General features: G+C 37.9%; 1 protein-coding gene across 4 annotated transcripts in view; it reads left to right on the top strand.

The window, feature by feature from the left end:
* LOC107722549 (microtubule-associated protein 4-like) overlaps positions 1-18,145 on the top strand; it is a 38,497-nt gene extending 20,352 nt beyond the window's left edge. For 2 of the 4 annotated variants that reach the window (XM_016530932.1, XM_016530931.1), the window contains exons 7-17: positions 4,808-5,229; positions 5,481-5,678; positions 6,579-6,699; positions 7,092-7,151; positions 8,195-8,445; positions 9,667-9,720; positions 11,844-11,936; positions 12,888-12,969; positions 13,073-13,173; positions 14,307-14,487; positions 15,081-18,145. In XM_016530932.1, the coding sequence (XP_016386418.1) occupies positions 4,808-5,229; positions 5,481-5,678; positions 6,579-6,699; positions 7,092-7,151; positions 8,195-8,445; positions 9,667-9,720; positions 11,844-11,936; positions 12,888-12,969; positions 13,073-13,173; positions 14,307-14,487; positions 15,081-15,085 (1,568 nt within the window). In that variant the 3' untranslated portion in view covers positions 15,086-18,145. The remainder of the gene's footprint in view (positions 1-4,807; positions 5,230-5,480; positions 5,679-6,578; positions 6,700-7,091; positions 7,152-8,194; positions 8,446-9,666; positions 9,721-11,843; positions 11,937-12,887; positions 12,970-13,072; positions 13,174-14,306; positions 14,488-15,080) is intronic. The other 2 variants (XM_016530933.1, XM_016530934.1) reach the window with 2 other exon arrangements.
* The last annotated feature ends 889 nt before the right edge of the window (positions 18,146-19,034 follow it).

Below are 19,034 nucleotides of genomic sequence, written 5' to 3'. Positions count from 1 at the left end.
TCACTCTAATTAAGGTGCCTGAGCCAATCAGACTACACATGAATTACGACATCACATGCCTCTGCTCAAGTCTGGAAGGGCGTATGCAGTGGGAGCCAGAAAAGTAATATGTAATACAGGTTTTGTGGTGCCCCTGATATAATTTTAAAACCATGGTTTTTACTGCTCACATATTTCATGTTAGGATGCCTGTAATTAACTGGTCTAGTAGGTTACCTAATATAGAGGTTTAAATATATGTGCTATTTCTGTGCAGATACATACTGTAAAGTGCTGAATAATGCAGAACCCTGCTGTTGTGACCGATTGTGGAAGTGATTTATGTCGCTCAACCTGTTTATGTTTAATGATTTTTTCCCCCTTTTTTCATGAATAATTGTCTTGCATGATATCAGGTGTGTGTGTCACCATAAAAACTTCATTTCTCAAAGACAGAAGACAGTGAGAGGACATGACTGAACTGGAATGGGACTGACGTGTCTAATGGCTGGAAGGAAAGGATTTTTATTTTTTATTTTTTATTTTTTGAAGGGCTAGAGTCTGACATCTGATTTATCTGTTTGAGTGTAAGAAAATATGTTTTTTTTGCCCTCAAGAGCCACAATCACATTGTGATCTGCACAAAACATGTTAATCCTTAGCAACATATGGGTATTCTGGGTCGCATTTTCTTTTGCCTTGTGTTGTTCATAGTGTTTAAGGATGAGGACATGTCTGCTACCTGTCTACATTGGCATGGGTCTAGTTTTACTGGCTTGACTGGTAATACTTTGAAGTGTGATTGGATACCTTTTGAAATCATGAACAAAAAAGAGTGTTTTCTCCTCTTTTTTGTTTTTGATGGAGTGGATGTAGTTCCATTAAATTATTTGCATTTACAATTGTTTTTCTCTGCTGTACGCAATCCTATTAGAACAGACCAATTTTGGGTCACCAACCAACATTTAAAAACCACTGCATAAAAACATCAACTAAGGCATTGGCACAGTCACATTTAGGCAGGAAATATGATTGCATTTGCTGGTTTGTGCATGCATTCTGGATCCTCGCTGTGGTGACATGCTTGAATTCCTGGTCAAATCCTGACATTCCAAAATTGAATGACTTCTTTCTGCTGTGGAACACAAAGTAAGATATTCTGAAGAATTTGTATATTTTTGTCCTTACAAAGAAAGTCAGTGGCATCCAATGTAGTTTTGTACTCCAAAGACGTTCATTAAATGGGACAGTTGGAGCATCAGAATATCTTCTTTTTTTCCACATGAGAAAGAAAGTCCAACAGGTTTACTAAAACACAAGGGTGAGTAAATGATGATAGACTTCTCATTTTTGGGTGAACTGCACCTTTAATACACTCTCATAAGAACTCAGGCACAGTATAAGAGGCACAGTACACAAAAGAGGTCACACTTCCATCAACCTCGTACGTGAGAGACGGAGGAATATAATGGTTCAGGTGATTGCTCTAAATGTGATTGATACTGATGTTATTGTGTTGAGTGAGGGACACAGCACCTGAGAACCAGGCAATGATGACATCCTCCGCTAATGGTAAAGGTGCACACTTGCGTCTGCTAGAACATTCTGAGAACCAAACAAGACAATGTGTGAGTGAGAGAGAGAAAGGGGTATTTATAAACACGCTGGATGCTAAAAGCAAGGGTTTTCAGTGCGGAGCATCCAATAAGGACGCAGCCTGCGTGATCACGTGATCGAAGACTTGGAAGGAATGTGCGGACAGAATTAGGGTGAGAGAGAGAACGAGAGAGAGGAGGGGGATTTGGGAGAGAGACGCAGAGTCATCTCATCCTCGGCGTTGAGGGAGGTTTAGAGACCAGCGCTGTAGACTTACAGTAGACTTACTCATCTAAATCAATTCTGTTTACTGACGGATAGACACCTTGATACAGAACAAATATATCTAGAGAGACAAGGACTGTAACGATGTCATCCCAGCGCCCAGAGTGCAGAGATCTGTGCTCAGTGCCACCCTCCATGCCAGGCTTGGCATCGTCAACAGCTGCCAAGGGCTGGAACTGGCAGCAGGGGCAGCCAGGCGGTCTGCAATCCTCCAGACTGTTAGAGGACGACAAGCAGGACCTTTTCACCAAGTCGACAGCACTCAGCCAGGAGGTGGACCAACGGGTAACCAGTCACCAGAGCAGCAGGGGTGGGAAGAATTTGGGCAGTGCAGCAGAAAGTCCCACAAGCGTCTCATCCTCTCCATCACCCCTGTCTCCAGGGAAAGACCTTTCCACCAATGGGGTGACATCAGGACCTTCACCGAGGAGTGGCGTCTTGACATCCTCAGACAGCGATTGGGATCCACCCCCCAGCATCTCGAAAACAGGCCTCGCGCCAAATTATTGCGTGATCGGCGTGGTGAATGACAGCTATGTGGAGGGCGAAGTTGAGGGCAAAACGGAAACACGCCCACCCATGTCACCCCCCGTGCAACAAAAGCGAATGGTCGAGCGCACAATGTCAGACAGTACCCACCTGACAGTGCCTGCTAGCCTTCAGCTGCCCGATAAATATCCAGGCAAGGATGTGCCGCCACCCCAGACCGCCGTCAAATACTTTACCGTGGAGGACAAACAGAGTCTTCTGCCATCCATGAGTATCCCATCAGCCCCTACTGCAAAGAAAGAACAGCCTGCTTGTGTGCCACAGAGTTCTGAAAGGATACAGTTGCCGCCACAGCCATCGGGAAGTGAAAATGCTGTTTCATCCCCTGACATTCAGCCTAAAGGTGTCTGTAATGGTAGGTGAGATCAGCTGCTGTGATCTCCGTGGTGTGCCAATGCAGGATTGGGATCTGTTGGATCTCTAGATCTCTGGTTCCTGGATTACTTGTGTACTTGTGTCTTTGCATCAACAGATGTAATTCAATTTATCTGTGTGACAGAGCTGAACATACACTACCATTCAAAAGTTTTTTTTTTTAATTTTGAATAATATTAAACAGTAATATTGTGAATATTATTACAATTTAAAATAATATTTTTATATTTGAATCTATTTTAAAATGTAATGAATTGCTTTGATGGCTAAGCCATTAATCCAGTCATCAGTGTCACATGATCCTTCGAAAATCATTCTAATATGCTAAACTGGTTCTCAAGAAACATTTCTTTATTATCAAAATGGCCTAATACTTTTTTTGTGAAAATGGTACATTTTTTCAGGATGCTTTGATGAATATACAGCTCAAAAGAACAACATTTATTTGAAATAGAAATCATTTGTAACAATGTTAAAGTCTTTACTGTCATTTTTTATCATTTTAATGTGTCCTTTCTGAATAAATGTATTATCATTATTTTTTTTAAATCTTACTGACCCCAAGCATTTGAATGGTAGTGTATTTTGTATTTTTGGCAAACCTTCTCTCAAAGACGGTCTGTTATAGATGGTTGTCGTTTGCAAATTATATTGAGCACAGCTAATAGAGTGAAATAAAAAGAGAAAGGTTTAGGGTTGTTATTTAGCGTAGATGTGGATTTAATCTGCTTGTCATGTATGCATTTTCTACATTTTAAAACACTTTTCAAGATTTGTTTATTGAAAGAGGTTTTACTGTTAGAACAGTTTCCTCAAATGCTCCAGCAGATGGTGTGCTGTTTTTATTGTGTATGTGCATATATGTGTATTAACACACATGATGAAGACAGATTGCCAGATGCAGAGGTTATAGATACGGTTATGAGATTGACAGAAAGATGGATACGATTTGCTGTGTGTGCCACTGGCCGCCTGCAGGGATACACAAAAATATCAACAGAGTAACCTTTGGATGTCCTTTTGTCATAATTTGCTTTTGCTGTACTGAGATGAGCCCACGTTTCACACGTATACACTTTGGAATATTACCATCCATTTATCCATCTGTAACTGTGCGAAGAGCTTCAGAGGAAGAGTTATGGTTTTCATCCAGGGTCTCTGAAGGTACCCTAGGGGGTCCGTGGAGAAGATAAATTGAAAACATACTAAATGTTCAAGACATTTCTAACTGTTAACAAATTTATAACTTTCTAACTAATGATGTTTCAAGCATTAAAAGCATTTTATTCCTCAATAATATTATTAGGAAGTGTCTGAAAAAATCTAGCTGGTATAGAGGACAAAACAGACCTTAAAAATCGTATTTTATTTCATTCAAAAGGAAACAGACTTATGTTTGTTCTTCATTTCAATATATCAAAGTAATAGGACATAGTATTAAAAATATAGTAAAAATATACTTTACCAAAGTACTGCCAAAATAAAAAACTCTAATAATAATAAACTGGATGCTTTTGACATTATGTTGGTCTGTCACAACTTTCAATGAGTATTTATCATCCTGTCTCAGCAACAGTGTGCTCTTTCTTTCTGTCCTTTCTTTTCCTTTTTTCTGTCTCTCTCTCTCACACACGGTTTTTGGTGTTTTGGTCTTCCGTTGGCCATTGATTTTTCACTTTGTGGGGTGAATGGTGCCAAGTTACATAAGGCATCCAGACTGACAATGTTCTTTTCTGTCTGTCCGCTCAAGGCACTGTCACTTTCTGTGCCCCTTTCCATGGCCTCTCATGCTTTTCTACTTTAATTCTTAATTGTCAGAATGTACTGAGACTGAGGCATAAAGTGTAAGTTGCTGCTAATTTGTGTCTCCAAAACATCTTGGATATTACAGCAAGCTACAACCAAAAGCCTTGTGTGAACAAACTTACATTGATCATTATGACAATTATAAAGATAAAGATAATAATTGTAGATCCACATTTGCTTGATTAAACATGAGAATTTCAACTTTGTCTTTTCAAAGTAAAAGAAGACAAGACAGCCAAAGAGAAAATGGAGAAGGTGGAAACTGCTCCGAAGATGGAAAACATCAACATAATTGAGAAGCAAGACAAGCCTGAGAAAATTGAGAAGATTGATCACCTGGACAAGAAAGATGGGATCCCAAAGAAACCAGACAGTGTGGATAAGACTCAGAAGAGTGAGCAAATCATCAAGGATGAGAAGAAAGTTGAGAAAGAGGGAAAACAGGATAATAAAGTTGAGAAAAACGAGAAGGTTGAGAAAGTAGACAAACCTGAGAAGACAAACAAGGAGAAAGACGATGGAGAAAAAGTGGACAAGACAGCCAAAGCTGAGAAGAATGCGATGGCTGCTAAAGGACCTGCTAAGTCTCCAACAGCTAATGGGAGCAAGGAGGTGACCAGCCCAAATAGTAAGGCCAAGGTAAGTGAAAAACAAAGGGACTTCATTCATTTGATATGTTTTTTTATTATTATTTAAACTGCCACATTTGAGAAAAAGAGGTGTTTGCTCTCATTTTTCCATCTTTATAAAGAATAAAGATCAGTTACCCAAACTCACATCTTATGATTTATGAACAATTTGTACAGCCATTTCTGCTACCTTGATTTTATCATGCTCCCATGTTTGCATCTAGTTTTTCTTTTGTGCTTTTTGCAAATACATGCATATAGCCTTCAGTTGGGTCAACCAAACAAAGCTCAGCAAGACCAAACTCGCTGTCCACTGGAGACAGTGCAGGTGCCACCAAACGCACCTCTCCCACCACCAACTCTGCCAATAAAAAAAACCCTATGCCCAAGGCAACAACCCCCACTGCTGGCACCAAGAAAACCCCCACCACCACATCTACTCTTGAGACTAAGGCCAAGGTGAGTTAATGCCATTTTCCTCATCTGTGGTTTGGCACCCGGCCTACAATCCACAGGGGAGACCATTTGCGACTTTCTCTGATGCCCTCAAAATCAGCCCATGGCTTGCCCTCTGTGTCATTGTCAACTCATGATGTTCTATCACCAGCAAAATCTCAAGAGAGAGGCATGTTTTTAGGCTACTGAATAAAATATAAGGTGCAGTTTTGTTTTGTCTTTTAAATATTTCGCAAGTACAGATATCAATTAATTTGACAGGGCTAATTATATGCCTCTCTCTTCAGATCAGGTTGTAAATTACTTTTTCTCCAACTTTCATGCATGGTGCTTGTAGATTATGAATTTATAATTCATTCTCACATTTTTATCTAGTGTCATCTCTTCTCTGCTCATTTTCTATATGGGTGATTTTTCATTTAGGGGAAATTTTTGTCCATTAGTTAAGGGAGATTTTATTATTATTATTATAAAGAGAAAATCTAGTAGATTCTAGTAGTATATTATAATATGCTTTACATTTTAATTTGGGTCAAAGGATTTATTTTAGTTCATTGACTGCTATGTAACATGTTGCATTAGAAAATTCAAGGTTTGCTCTCTACAAAAAAATAAACAAATAAACAGAAAAAAAGTCATTACAAACACAGACAATATCAAAGATCCACACCAATACCCAATATACCACAATCCACTTTAAAGTTGATCAAGGCCAATATCAGATCGTTCATCTGGGTCATGTCATTTCAAGATTTGTAAGTAGTCAAACTCAGCCTAAATTGAACAATCACCCTCAAACATTACACCACCTTTATGTATGTAACTCATCTAATCAACCTCCTGACTTCAACTCATTTTCATTCAAGGTTGTTCAGCATTCTGATGTCTTACTGTTTTCTTCAGTCTTCTGAGACCGCAACTCAGCGTCGCCCTCCAGTGCCAAAGGCTAAAGCTGCATCTGCTACGAATTCTAAAAGCGGCACTACTAGCACCCCAACTACCACCTCTGCCCAACGCTCCTCTGGTGAGCTGTTCCACCATACAGAACTTAGTCAGGGTAGATTAATTACATTTTATATTGATGAAAAACAAATCATAGACTTACAGTCTTTATAATTGTATGCGTAGTTTAAAGGTCCCCGATCATAAATAATTTTCTAAACTTTTTTTTTTGAGTCTTTGTTTATTGCAAGATTTTGTAAAGGTGTTTCATGAGTCAAACAATTGGCAAGTTGCTAAACAACAGTACAATCCAACAGTGCTTTGCACTTCTGGCCTTCACATCTTCATTTTGATTCTTTTCATTGCACTAAGGTTTGTAGGAGCTCAGGTTATGCATTCAGTGATTTAAAGTCAGGCTAATCATGTGATGACATTTAAATTTACATAATTTAATTTGATCCTGTGTTTTTACAGCTACAAAGACTGAAAACCAAGCAGGAGAGGTGAAAAAGACAAGTGCAAAGACAACACCAGGTGAAAATGAGTCAATTTTCTTATCCAGAGAAATATTTTACATACAGTTAGAAATAGACATAGTTATAAATTACACATATATATTAAATTTACTATAGCTTCTGGTAATGGTATTTACATACAGTATAATATCAGATTTTGCTTTGGTTTAATTGCTGAAAATATGAGTTAAGAGTCTTGTTAGCTTCAGTTGCACTTGCACTAGACTGTGACTACTTGTTTCTTGGCTTATGGTAGCATTGTGGTACATTGTAAACAAAACTTTATTTCCCAGTAGACTAATAAATTCCTATGCATTATAATTTTCAGAAGTTTCTTTATGACATATTGGAACTTGTGAATTTCAAAAGTTCTCACCATTTTTATGTGCAATATATGAATCATTATATAATTTAAGGCTATGTGACTGGATATAATATAAAGTGTGTAAACTGTGTGTCGAAATATCTTTTTTTCCAATATACCACAAACATTTCAATTAGCAGAGACTTGAATAACACCCATTACATGAAATTAAATCAATTCTGGTTAAATAAACCAACAGTCCAACTGATTTAAGAGTGGAGAGATCTTCTTTCCAGCGGTCAGCAGAGGTGCCTATGTGCAAATAAAGGTGCTTACTTGTCTGTAGCTGTTACTAAATGCTGATTTAATGGAGGCTTTAAGAGCAGGGTGAGAAGTTTACCTCTACTGTTTCCTGAAAACACAGCAGTTCTGAGCTAATACACACTGACTAGTGCATTTGTTAGTCACCAAATCTGAAGCTGCTGACAAAGTCAGGGATAGACTTACTCACAGAGGCCTGTCTGAAAACATCACACTGATAGAACCTTCAACTCCTCTCTACATCTCTGTGTACACAACAGCCAAAAACATTGTCACTTAGATGAGAGCTTGGCGCTTTTCTGGTGGCTTAGGGAGAAGAAATATTCATGAGGTCAATGATAACAAGATTTATCTGTTTGTGACCTCTCATGCATACTGTATTAAGCCTCCTGGATTGTGCTGTTTGCTGCTACAGTGACTTGCATTTTGTTTTGCAGTTAAAACAACTCCAAGAACAACTCGCACACCACCTTCTGCCACCAGCACAGCAGCCACCAATGGGACCCCTCGTCCCTCCCGCATCACCAAACCCCCCGTACCCAAGCAGACTCCCCTAGAGAAGAAGCCTCCTATACCTCGAGCCCCCCGAAATGTCAGGCCCACCAAGGCACCACTGCCGGATCTAAAAAACGTACGCTCCAAGATCGGTTCCACCGATAACATGAAGTACCAGCCTGGAGGAGGCAAGGTGAGTTGACTGGTCAAAAGAAAACCAGAAGAATTTGCATGTGCGCAAGGAATGAAATAATATGGAATTTAGAGACACACATAGATACTGCACTCAACCTCATTTCTTTACAAACATAGATTTAATTTGATGCATTATTTGGCAACATATGATCATAAGCTCATGTTCTGCACTATTGCTGCTATTAAACTATTATTTTGTTATAGTTGCTTCTCATTCGTACATCTCATGTCACTGCTGGTCGATGTAAATGCCATTATTCATTTGATTGATCCTGAACTTTTAGATACTGTCCGTTTTGACTGAGCTCATGGATGCACGGCTTTCAACAGTGTTCTGTGATTGACATCCACCTGCCAGTGGAATACAAAGCTCCTACTTTTTATTACAGAATCTGTACAATTGATTTGTCTGTCTTCCATAGCCGTCTCCCAGCCACCTATCCTTCCCCATCTCTTTGAAATTAAAAAGACCTTGTGTAACAGGATTCCCCGAAGGGTTTTCACTTTTCAGGGAAGATCTAGAGAACCCAATGCATTAGGACTGGCTGTTTCCATATTTACACCATCTGTAATACAGATGGTGACTGTCAACTAAAGGCCACAATGCATCATTTAAATTAAAATGTCTTTTTATGAAACCCTCCATGAAGGATGTTTGCCCTCTGGGTTTTCCATTTATATTTAAATGAATAGTTAACTCAAAACTGAGAAATTTGCCATCATTTACTCATCATCTTATTGTTCTAAACCTGTGTGACTTTCTGTCCTCTGTGCAACACAAAAATAAAATAAATACATATTTTGAGTAATGTTTTTGCCAGTATAAAAACAGCACTGACTTTTATTGTATGGATAAAAAACACATTAAAACACTTTTTAATGTATACTTTTCTGTTCCATATTATAAAAAGAAAGTTGTACCGGTTTGGAATGACAGAGTGAGTAAATGATGACAGAAATGTCATTGTTGAGTGAGCTATCCCTTAAGTTTCAATTGGCTTTGTATTTAATAGAGCAGACAGTTAAATACACTATTTCCCCCTGTGCAACTGATGACACACAAACCGTCAGCTCATTCTTTCAAATTCCAAAGTAACCTTAGCATACTGAATCACTTATTGTGGTACATCCTATACTTCCTTCTCTGAGACCTTCGACCCTGGGCTTTCTGTACCTCCTCCCTGCACTGCACTGACTAAAGGGGTGCTTGTCTCCTCAGGTCTCTGCAGCCCAGGGCAAGACCGATGCTCTGCCAAAGACCAGCCAGGGCAAAGTGAGTCCCTCCCAATGACATCTCCCAGACTCACTGCCTCAATATCACTCTCTCTCCTGCTCTTACTCTCACTTTCTTATCAAAGATCATCAGATCTTGTAGAAACTTGCTTATGCAACCCTCATTTTTACAAGTGTACCCAGACTCACAAAACTTTGTGTACTAAAATTAGGTTACAGTGGTTTTCTGAATTATAAGGAAACATGCAGGCACGTTGTTGTTGTATATAAACATGTCCACATACATGTGTTAGAGAATGTTTTTAGAGCAATGCAGCCTGGTCTGTGTATGTCTTCTGTGGATTTAACACCACACAATTCTGTCTCTCGGTAGTTCACCCATGATCATTGTGCCACTCTTTGTGAAATATTCGTAGAGTCTGGTTTACCATTGTTACCAGATAATTGTCATAGTGTTTTTGTTAGTGTTTTCTGCACTAACCACGTCCATCTAAAAATAGCTTAACTGCATGTTGTACAGACTCAGCAATAGTATCAACACTCTATAGTGCAATTAATTTCTTACCTTACAATGGATTGTCATACTTGCACTTTTGCTTTTACTTTTAAGGGGGAAAAAAATGCTTTCCCACTGCGCATATAATATGTGCTATATATATCACCTTTCTTGCAGCTTTCCACACAGGAGACTGTGGCAATTCTTAGGGAACTTAATATAGCATGAAATGAAAAACTAAACTATTTTCAAAATATTCTTACACATAATAAAGGCAAAAATGTCTCCATATTATATTATATTATATTATATTATATGTATTATATTTATTATATTATAATATCAGTGGTTCTCAACCAGAGGGCCTCAGAAAACTTCCAAAGGGGGCATCAGGAAGATTTAAAATTTGTAAAAAATTATTTATAAAATAATAAATATAAACTCAAGATTTTAACTGGAATTGTATTTTGGTGGTTAATTAATTTATTTACATGTATCAATACTAATATCGGTAATAATGTATTATAGTTATTATACAGAATATGAGCCTTTGAATATTGTATTAGACAATATTGACTTTGAGTCAAAAGGTTGAGAACCTCTATAACATCTGTTATTGGCATATGGTTAAAAACTGTTTTCATTGCATTTAAAATTGCTGTGTTTTCACTCCCAAGATCACCTACAGCCTCCTGCTGTTTCACAAAGTCAGCTGTGTGAGGAATTGTGCCTCTATATATCTGTTATCTATTATGTATGCAGTTCCATGGAATCTTCCCACATCGTGACGTAGATATGTGAGGGCGTTAGAACGAGCCGTTTTAGGTAGGTGTGGCTGACTCTTAACTTTTATAAAGAATATCTCTTTGGATTTGAGACTTTAGTCTTTGCAACTTTACAGATCTTTTTTATGCACCAAGAGCTTGTAACACTCCAAAGAGAAAGGAAAAATTGAAATCGCATCATATGACCCCTTTAACAGTGCCTTGCATGTCAATAACTAAGTAGACTTTAGTGCTACTGGTGTTTCTTTGCTGCTCAAAGAATCATCATGGTCATGTTTTTGTTTTCAGGAAATTCATCAGTTTTCGGCACGGCCTTCAAACTATGCAGTATTGCAGTTATATCCAAATTACATTTGCTTTTCCTGGAGTGGTCTGTCACTGCAGGTCAAATGAAACAGAGTTAGACTGTAGCCCCTCGAGTGTTTAAGCATTACCTGAGATTAATGCAATAAAGTGAGCTTTAGGCTGTGAAAAACACACTCTGAGTCAGACAGAGTGTTCCTGGCCTGCTGGTACTCTGTCCAAACAAATATGTGAGTCACACAAATAAATCCTGCACCAAACAGCACAACAGACAATGAACGTTTGAATCTAATATGGCTGCCACATAAAATGTTCAGGAATCAACTTACTTCTTCAAACACAAGAGCGAAAATAACTGTTTGCTGCAAATAAATGAGTAGCTTCATTCAACATTACTTGACATGAACATGATGATTTTGTATCTTCAGTGGCATCGTGCTACTCTTTACTTTTAATTTACAGTAGTACATTGTTTAACAGACTCATAGACTTCATAGCGTTTGTTTCTGCCTGTTTTGCATGTGTAACTGTAGAATAACCTTTGACAATGTTTCCTTTGTGCTGTTGTGCTGTGTTTAGGTTCAGATAGTCCACAAAAAGCTGGACTTCAGTCATGTCACCTCTCGATGTGGCTCCAAGGACAATATCAAGCATGTTCCTGGTGGAGGAAATGTAAGTGTACAGTGTCATATTGGCTCAACAACTCTCTTATATAAAATGTGTTAAAGGGTTAGTTCACCCAAAAATGCAAATTCTGTCATTAATTACTCACCCTCATGTTGTTCCAAACCCGTAAGACCTTCGTTTATCTTTGGACTTTGTTAAAATAGTCCATGTGACAAAAATGGTTCATCCTTAACTTTACCAAGCTACGAGAATACTTTTTGTGTGCAAAGAAAAAAAACGACTTTTCAACAACTGTTCAGCAACTTTTTCTCTTTTGTGTCAGTTTTCGACGCACGTTTATGAGAGTACCACCACGCATGCGTGTGATGCTGCTGAGGCAAGATTTCAACAGAGAGGATGACTTGCAATTTTTGCCCAGCTTTACTTATTCAAACCAGAATATACAGACGATAAACTAAGAGGGATGGACGTTCTACATCAGAACGCTGGCTCCTTTGTCAGCAGCATGCGTTGTGGTACTCTCATGAATGCGCATCGAAAACTAACATGGAAGAGAAGAAATTATTGAATAAAGTCATTATTTTTGTTTTCTATGTGCACAAAAATGATTCTCGTAGCTTCTTAAAATTAAGGTTGAACCACTGATGTCAAATTGACTTTTTTAACTTATGTCCTTACTACCTTTCTGGGCCTACTACATGGTAGTTGCATTGCTGTCTATGGAGGGTCAGAAAGCTCTCAGATTTTATCAAAAATATCTCAATTTGTGTTCTGAAGATGAAGGAAGGTCTTACGGGTTTGGAACGACGTGAGGGTGAGTAATTAATGACAGAATTTTCATTTTTGGGTGAACTAACCCTTTCATCATATGACGCTTAGAACAGCAATGAGTTACATGTACAGTATGTGTCTTAAATGTTCTTTTCTCTTAGGACATCCATTATCAGAAACAAATCAGACACTTTAGTCTAACAGCTCTTTATTTCTGGTTTGCAGGTTCAGATTTTAAATAAAAAGGTTGACTTGAGCAAAGTGGCCTCTAAATGTGGATCCAAGGACAACATAAAGCACAAGCCAGGTAGGGGATGGATCAATTTTAATATTGCCTATTACTGTAAATGCAGTCTCATTGTGAGTGCATGCAGTAAATAGCCATGGGAATGATGATTGATCTCTCTCAGGTGGTGGTGATGTGAAGACTGAATCCCATAATGTTAACGTCAAGGCCAAAGTGGGATCAATGGACAATGTAGGCCATGAACCAGGAGGTGGCAATGGCAAGGTAGTAAATAGCTTAAGAGGATATTACATATTAGGAATGTGTCTCTTTCATTATGGATATTACATTTTCCTGAAGGTCTTTCAGAAGCAAGCATGTAGTTTGTAAGATTCAACCCCCTCGGCGTATGGAAATGTGCTTTTTTATTTTAGGTCTTTATGACATCTCATATGGCTGAGCATCTCACATGGCTGAGCACCAGTTTGTGTGTTTGTTAGCGGTTTTGAGCATTATAAGGTTTTTTTATAATGATATTTGATATTTCCTAGTGGATGAATGTTCTGTGAGAGCACTACATCAACCTGAACAGTTGAGAAAAATGCATGCAAATATGCTAGAAAGTTTGAAATACAGTAGTTCCTGTAGTGTTGTTTAAGAAGAATTTTTTTATTCATTTTAAAAGGATACATTTGAGAAGTTGTAGTTTTAATATAGATTGTATATAGATATAAATAGTACAAATTCTGCAAAGTCACAATATATGCACAATAAATAAATGACTGAATAAATGAATACTTCTATTAGATTGATCAAAAATGACAGTAAAGACATTTATTATGTTACAAAAGATTTGTTTCAAATAAATCCTGTTCTTTTTAACTTTCTATTCATCAAAATGCTGAGTTCTGGAAAAAAAAATGTATCATGGTTTCCACAAAAATATTAAGTGTATGTTGTTTTCAACAAGAAATGTTTCTTGAGCACCAAATCAGCAAAAAAAAAACAGCCATTAAAATATATATATCAGAATATATTAAAATAAAATAAAATGTTATTTTATATTGTCATAATATTTCACCATATTACCGTTTTACTATATTTTTGATCAAATAAATTCAGCCTTGGTGAACATAAGAGACTTTTTTCAAAAACATGAAAAAAAATCTTACCAACCCCTAACTTTTGAATTATAATGTACTTGTATAATAAATCTTGTGTACTTGTACAATTCAAAAAGTATAGAAAGTATTCATGTCAATTTTGTTAACTCTTAACACAACTTTTTAGGAATAACACAATGGTTTTTGTTTTCCATATATTTTCCACACAAACACACACACACACACACACATAAATGCATATTTGTCTCCTGTAACCATATTCTTTAACTCATTGCTTTTGCATTGTGTTTCCAGGCTGAGGGGGTTCAGCAGAAATCTGAGGGAAGCCCATCTGCCCCTGCTGTTTCTCCACCTGTGCAGGCAGGCAGCGGGGCAAAGGAGAACGGGCTGAAAGAGAACTCTCCTGCTCCCGTACCTTCTTTGGGAGAGGGGCCCCGGGACTCCCAAGGCATGGACAAGCGCATCCCTGGGACAAGTAAGTGCAAACTAGGCATATTCAGCCCTTATGTATGACTCCTTAAAAAGAGAAACCTGAAGAGATATAATATATTGTGTATGTTAGCATTCAAGAACTCGAGTCAGATTTCAAATTGAATTGGCCACAGCCCACAGGAAACTGAACTGAAATTTGACTTGGAATGACAAGAAGAAGAATTTATAGAATTACAATTCAAAGAACGTTACTGGTTAATGCAAATGAAATGTAGACTTCTTAAACCCTGGTGCACAAAAGTTCATTTATTTAATAGGATAAAATAACTGAATAAACTAAATTCAAATTTCAAACATATCTATTTACCATTCTGTCATTGTCCCTGACTATAAGGGCTATGAACTAAAACGACCTTGTGCTATTTTTCTTTTTAAACTTTCAAACAAGGCTTTAAATTCTACATCCTGTTTGCTACCCCAGTTCAAATTCAAGAACTAAATACTGAACAAACCTGGTTTATATCGGAAACAGATAGTTTCACTCTTTTTTGAAATGTCAATTATTCTGAATGGCAATGTACAATATCCAGCTATTTATGTTGTTTCCTAACAGCTTTTCCATTTCTTTGCCACCAGATTGAGTCCTACAAGCTGAACTTCCGCGAGAACGCACGAGCTCGCACGGACCACGGCGCTAAAATCATCTCCTGGTCCTCCCTGAGTGGCAGCCACCCCCACCCACATCGCAGCACCTCTCTCAGTGTTTCTCTGGGGTCCGCCATGTCCTCACACTCAACCCAGCTTGTCCCATTCACTCAGCTATGAGATGGGTGCAAACCAGTACACTAGCAGGAGAAGGACTCTGATTTCAACACAGCCTGTCCCTTTAAAACCTATCTTCTCAATAGCTTCTTCTCTTGTTTACAGTTTTCTTCGTTTTTTCTTTGTTTGGAGAGCACCCATGAGATCATGTTTTGGGAAAGATCCAGGCTGTGGCTTAATTTACAGCACTTCTTTTCGAATGCAGGGTTTGGTTTGAGGCTAGATATGGGATGAAGTCTCCAGATTGTTGGAGATAATGGATGCTCCAGCCGCGTAGCTCTTATTGTCATCTTTGTTAAATCCATAGCATTTTGCCTATAACACCAGAGTTTCCTTCTAATCTTCCTGCGAGCCTGTGCTATCCTTTAGACAAACCTAAATTTAGAGGTAACACCCTCTTTTCTGTCTGTATCTGGCAGTAGATGTTCTCCAATGGGAACCCCAGAACTCACTTGAGATGTAGCTTATTACATCATATTATGGCAGTTACGCTCCCTGTATTGTTAGTATATGGGGCTGTCTTAAATCCCAGTCAAAAGGGATGAATCAGCCACCATCCATCCATCCATCTGCTCCCTTTGCTCCACTGACCCTGTCCACCTCAGATGAATTATAAACCGTTCTCCCTCAGTATTTAAATGAGCACTTAATCATTTGAAACGTATAGGTTGTTCAAACAATAGCATATTTACATCTTCAGTGAGTTTGCTGTATCGTGTTTGTGTAAATTCCTGTAACGATGAGCTGTATCATTATGATGTCTAACCATCTGATTACATTTTCCACTTTCCATTTCTCTCAAAGCATCTTGTGAACTAATAGGACACAAAAACACATGACACACATAAACTACAGCATGATACAGGAAGAGAAAAAGGAAGTGGCACGCAAACTAAACAGACAGGATGGGAAGAAATATAGATGGGCAAAGAAAGATGTCAGAAAGTTAAAATGGAAATGTGTTTACACTCCGTGTACAGGTCATGATTATTTGCTCAAAGGTCGAAATCATCCCCACTTTCAGTTAAGTATTATATCTCCAGATCCAAAAAGTAAACAACTTTTGCACTGGACATATGAACCGGCATGTGCGAGGGCCCATTACATTAACAGTAAATGTATCCTAATTAAGCATTGCAATACAACCCATTTCCCTATTATTTATTCAGTGGCAATTGATAAATTGTTGTTTAGAAATTACTATTTAATCAAACATAGTAATAAATGCTATTTGTTTTTTTTACCAAGCGATGTATTATTCACAAAGTAGTTGAATATCATAGTTTTAAACTCTCCAAACCTACTATTGTAGGGCTGCTTTTTTGAAACTCTTGACTAGTGACACTGTTTAACAGTGAATTTGTGGGCACTTTATTGGTAGTAGGTATTATTCTAGATATATTTAGCTGCACAATGCCTGCAGAAAAAAAAACAGTTTGCTGTTGTTGGTTAAAAGGTTATGATTGTATACAGGGTTTGATTCACTACATGTTGTGAAATATGCATTTCACATATCGCAAATTTTTTTCCTGGTATTTTACTGTGACATGGTAGATCATTGATGGTGGTAATGCTTGTAACATCAAAGAAAATCCCACATAAAACTGAACAACAGAGACCAGGAAGTAATAAATTATGCAAATATCCTAATTAGCTGATGAGCATTTGAAATGCACTTTATGATGGATGTTTTATACTACAACGAGAGCGATAAGATTGATTGAGCACATTTTCCTAAATTGTATCCCCTCAAAAAGAGTCCCAGTTACTCAAAAATGCAAAACATGTACCTGTATCTCACAGAGCAGTCTGTAAATACAGTTTGTACGAGTGTGAGCAAGTGTGTTTAGTGTAGAGCAGCTGCGCTTGGCCGAACTGTCCTGTCTGTAGTTCCTTTTGTGATTAGTGTGTACTGTTTAGGGGCTATGCCAGTAAACTTCAGTGTTGTACTCTTGATACAGTGATCATAACCTTTCATGCCTTCAGACAGCTCTATTTTGTCATTTCCATAATGAATGAACACTCTCACTATGTTGGTACACTTCTCACAAACCCCCCCACCCAGTCCGCTCAACGCAGTTTTGTAAATACACGTTTCACACTTTATACCCCGCAGGGGGAAAACACTTCTTGATTGGGTTGTATAGAGAAGCAAAGTGAAGATTTTGCATCGATGAATATTTCTCCAGACAGTATTTTATTCTTTAAGTGAGTCTGCCTTTTTTGAAGAAAAGGGCTGGCAAACAAGAATGTTTTTAAAATGTATTGTATTCAGGAGGCAGAGAATATACAGTATATTATGTGTGTAACTTTTTCTCTTTGTCATCACAGGCCACATACTAAATACAATGTAATCAATAGGAGGAGGAGTGTGATTGATTTTGTCTAAGGATAGAAAAACTCAAAGGACTCTGATGTCCTTCTGTGTAAAAAAAGGCACAGCATTCTGGTAATGACTTGAGTAGACTGACACAGGATGCAGAAAGTGGGTCGAGAGTTTAGAGGTAATCAGTAACCACAGGAACAATGATTCCTCCCACAAACTGCACCTGACACATAGACCTTGAATGTTGTTTGAATAGCCATGCCACACATCTGTATGAGACTAACTGTAACTGGTAGACTAATCGGCATGTTTAAAAGTAGATAGAGCACTGGAATTAGGCAGCAAAAGAGCCCCCTAGTGTGTCTGTTAGGACTCACAATGTGTTTACTACCCATAGAACACACCAAAAGAGCATGCTGACAACAATAGACTACAGACATCAGTCCTAAATTGGATTTAATGTCTCCCCCGATTTAAGATGTATTTTTTGCTATGAAAGAGGTCATTGTGATTAATTGTTAACTAGTGATGTGGATATTTAATCATGAATAAATAAATAAGCAAAATGTGCTTTTTTTTCACAGCACTGCATGTCATCTGCAAGGAGGCAAAAGGTATTCATTCCTGAAACAGGGACTCTTTTAGAAATAAATTGCATTAGGCTACTCTATGCAGTAGTTTAGGAATAATGATGTTGTACTGCACAATAAGAGATGGAAAAGTTGTAGCAGTACTGCTGTAGTCCCTTAATTTAAAACTTGTAATTGACACCGTATGACTGGTGTTCAGTGTGTTTCGGTGCACTTTAGTATAGTACATTAAGCAACACAGCTCAGCATTACTTTAGTTTATGCGGAAATTCGCGCTCATTCACAATGCAAAAATTAATGGTTTTCGTCAGACTTTTAACATACCATATTAACACCATATTAGCTGAAAGGCACATTCACAGTTTAAAGCTGCAGTCCGTAAATTTTGCCTCTTTGTCGCCATCTCTGTTTGAAAACCTGGAATTGCTGCTGGGTGCGGAATTATCTAGCTTGCGTGGGTTGTGAGTGGGCGCGGCTCCAGCGCGGATGAATCTATGTTCTGAAGAGTAGTGATGGGAAGTCCGGTTCTTTTCCGCGAACCGGTTCTTTCGGACAGTTAGTTTCAATGAACCGGTTAAAAAAAACGGTTCATCGGTTCTTTTACGCGATGACGTAATGATATCAAGTCTATCGTCCCAATGATATCAAGAAATACACATTCAAATATATAAAGTCAGTAATCATAACTTCAGTCAGTTAAAACATCATAATCATGATCTGAAAAGTTTACAATTAAGTTTTGCAACTAAGCACCCAAATACAGTAACAGGCAGTGATGTGCATAAGAGGATTTAAGTCTTGAAGATATAAAGTAAATAAATGAGTTGTCATCAGCGCAGAAACCATAACCCT

The sequence above is a fragment of the Sinocyclocheilus rhinocerous genome, unplaced genomic scaffold (genome assembly GCF_001515625.1).
Source record: "Sinocyclocheilus rhinocerous isolate Xijiao unplaced genomic scaffold, SAMN03320098_v1.1 scaffold541, whole genome shotgun sequence".
Taxonomy (NCBI): domain Eukaryota; kingdom Metazoa; phylum Chordata; class Actinopteri; order Cypriniformes; family Cyprinidae; genus Sinocyclocheilus; species Sinocyclocheilus rhinocerous.
This window is presented reverse-complemented; position numbering and strand designations above follow the sequence as displayed.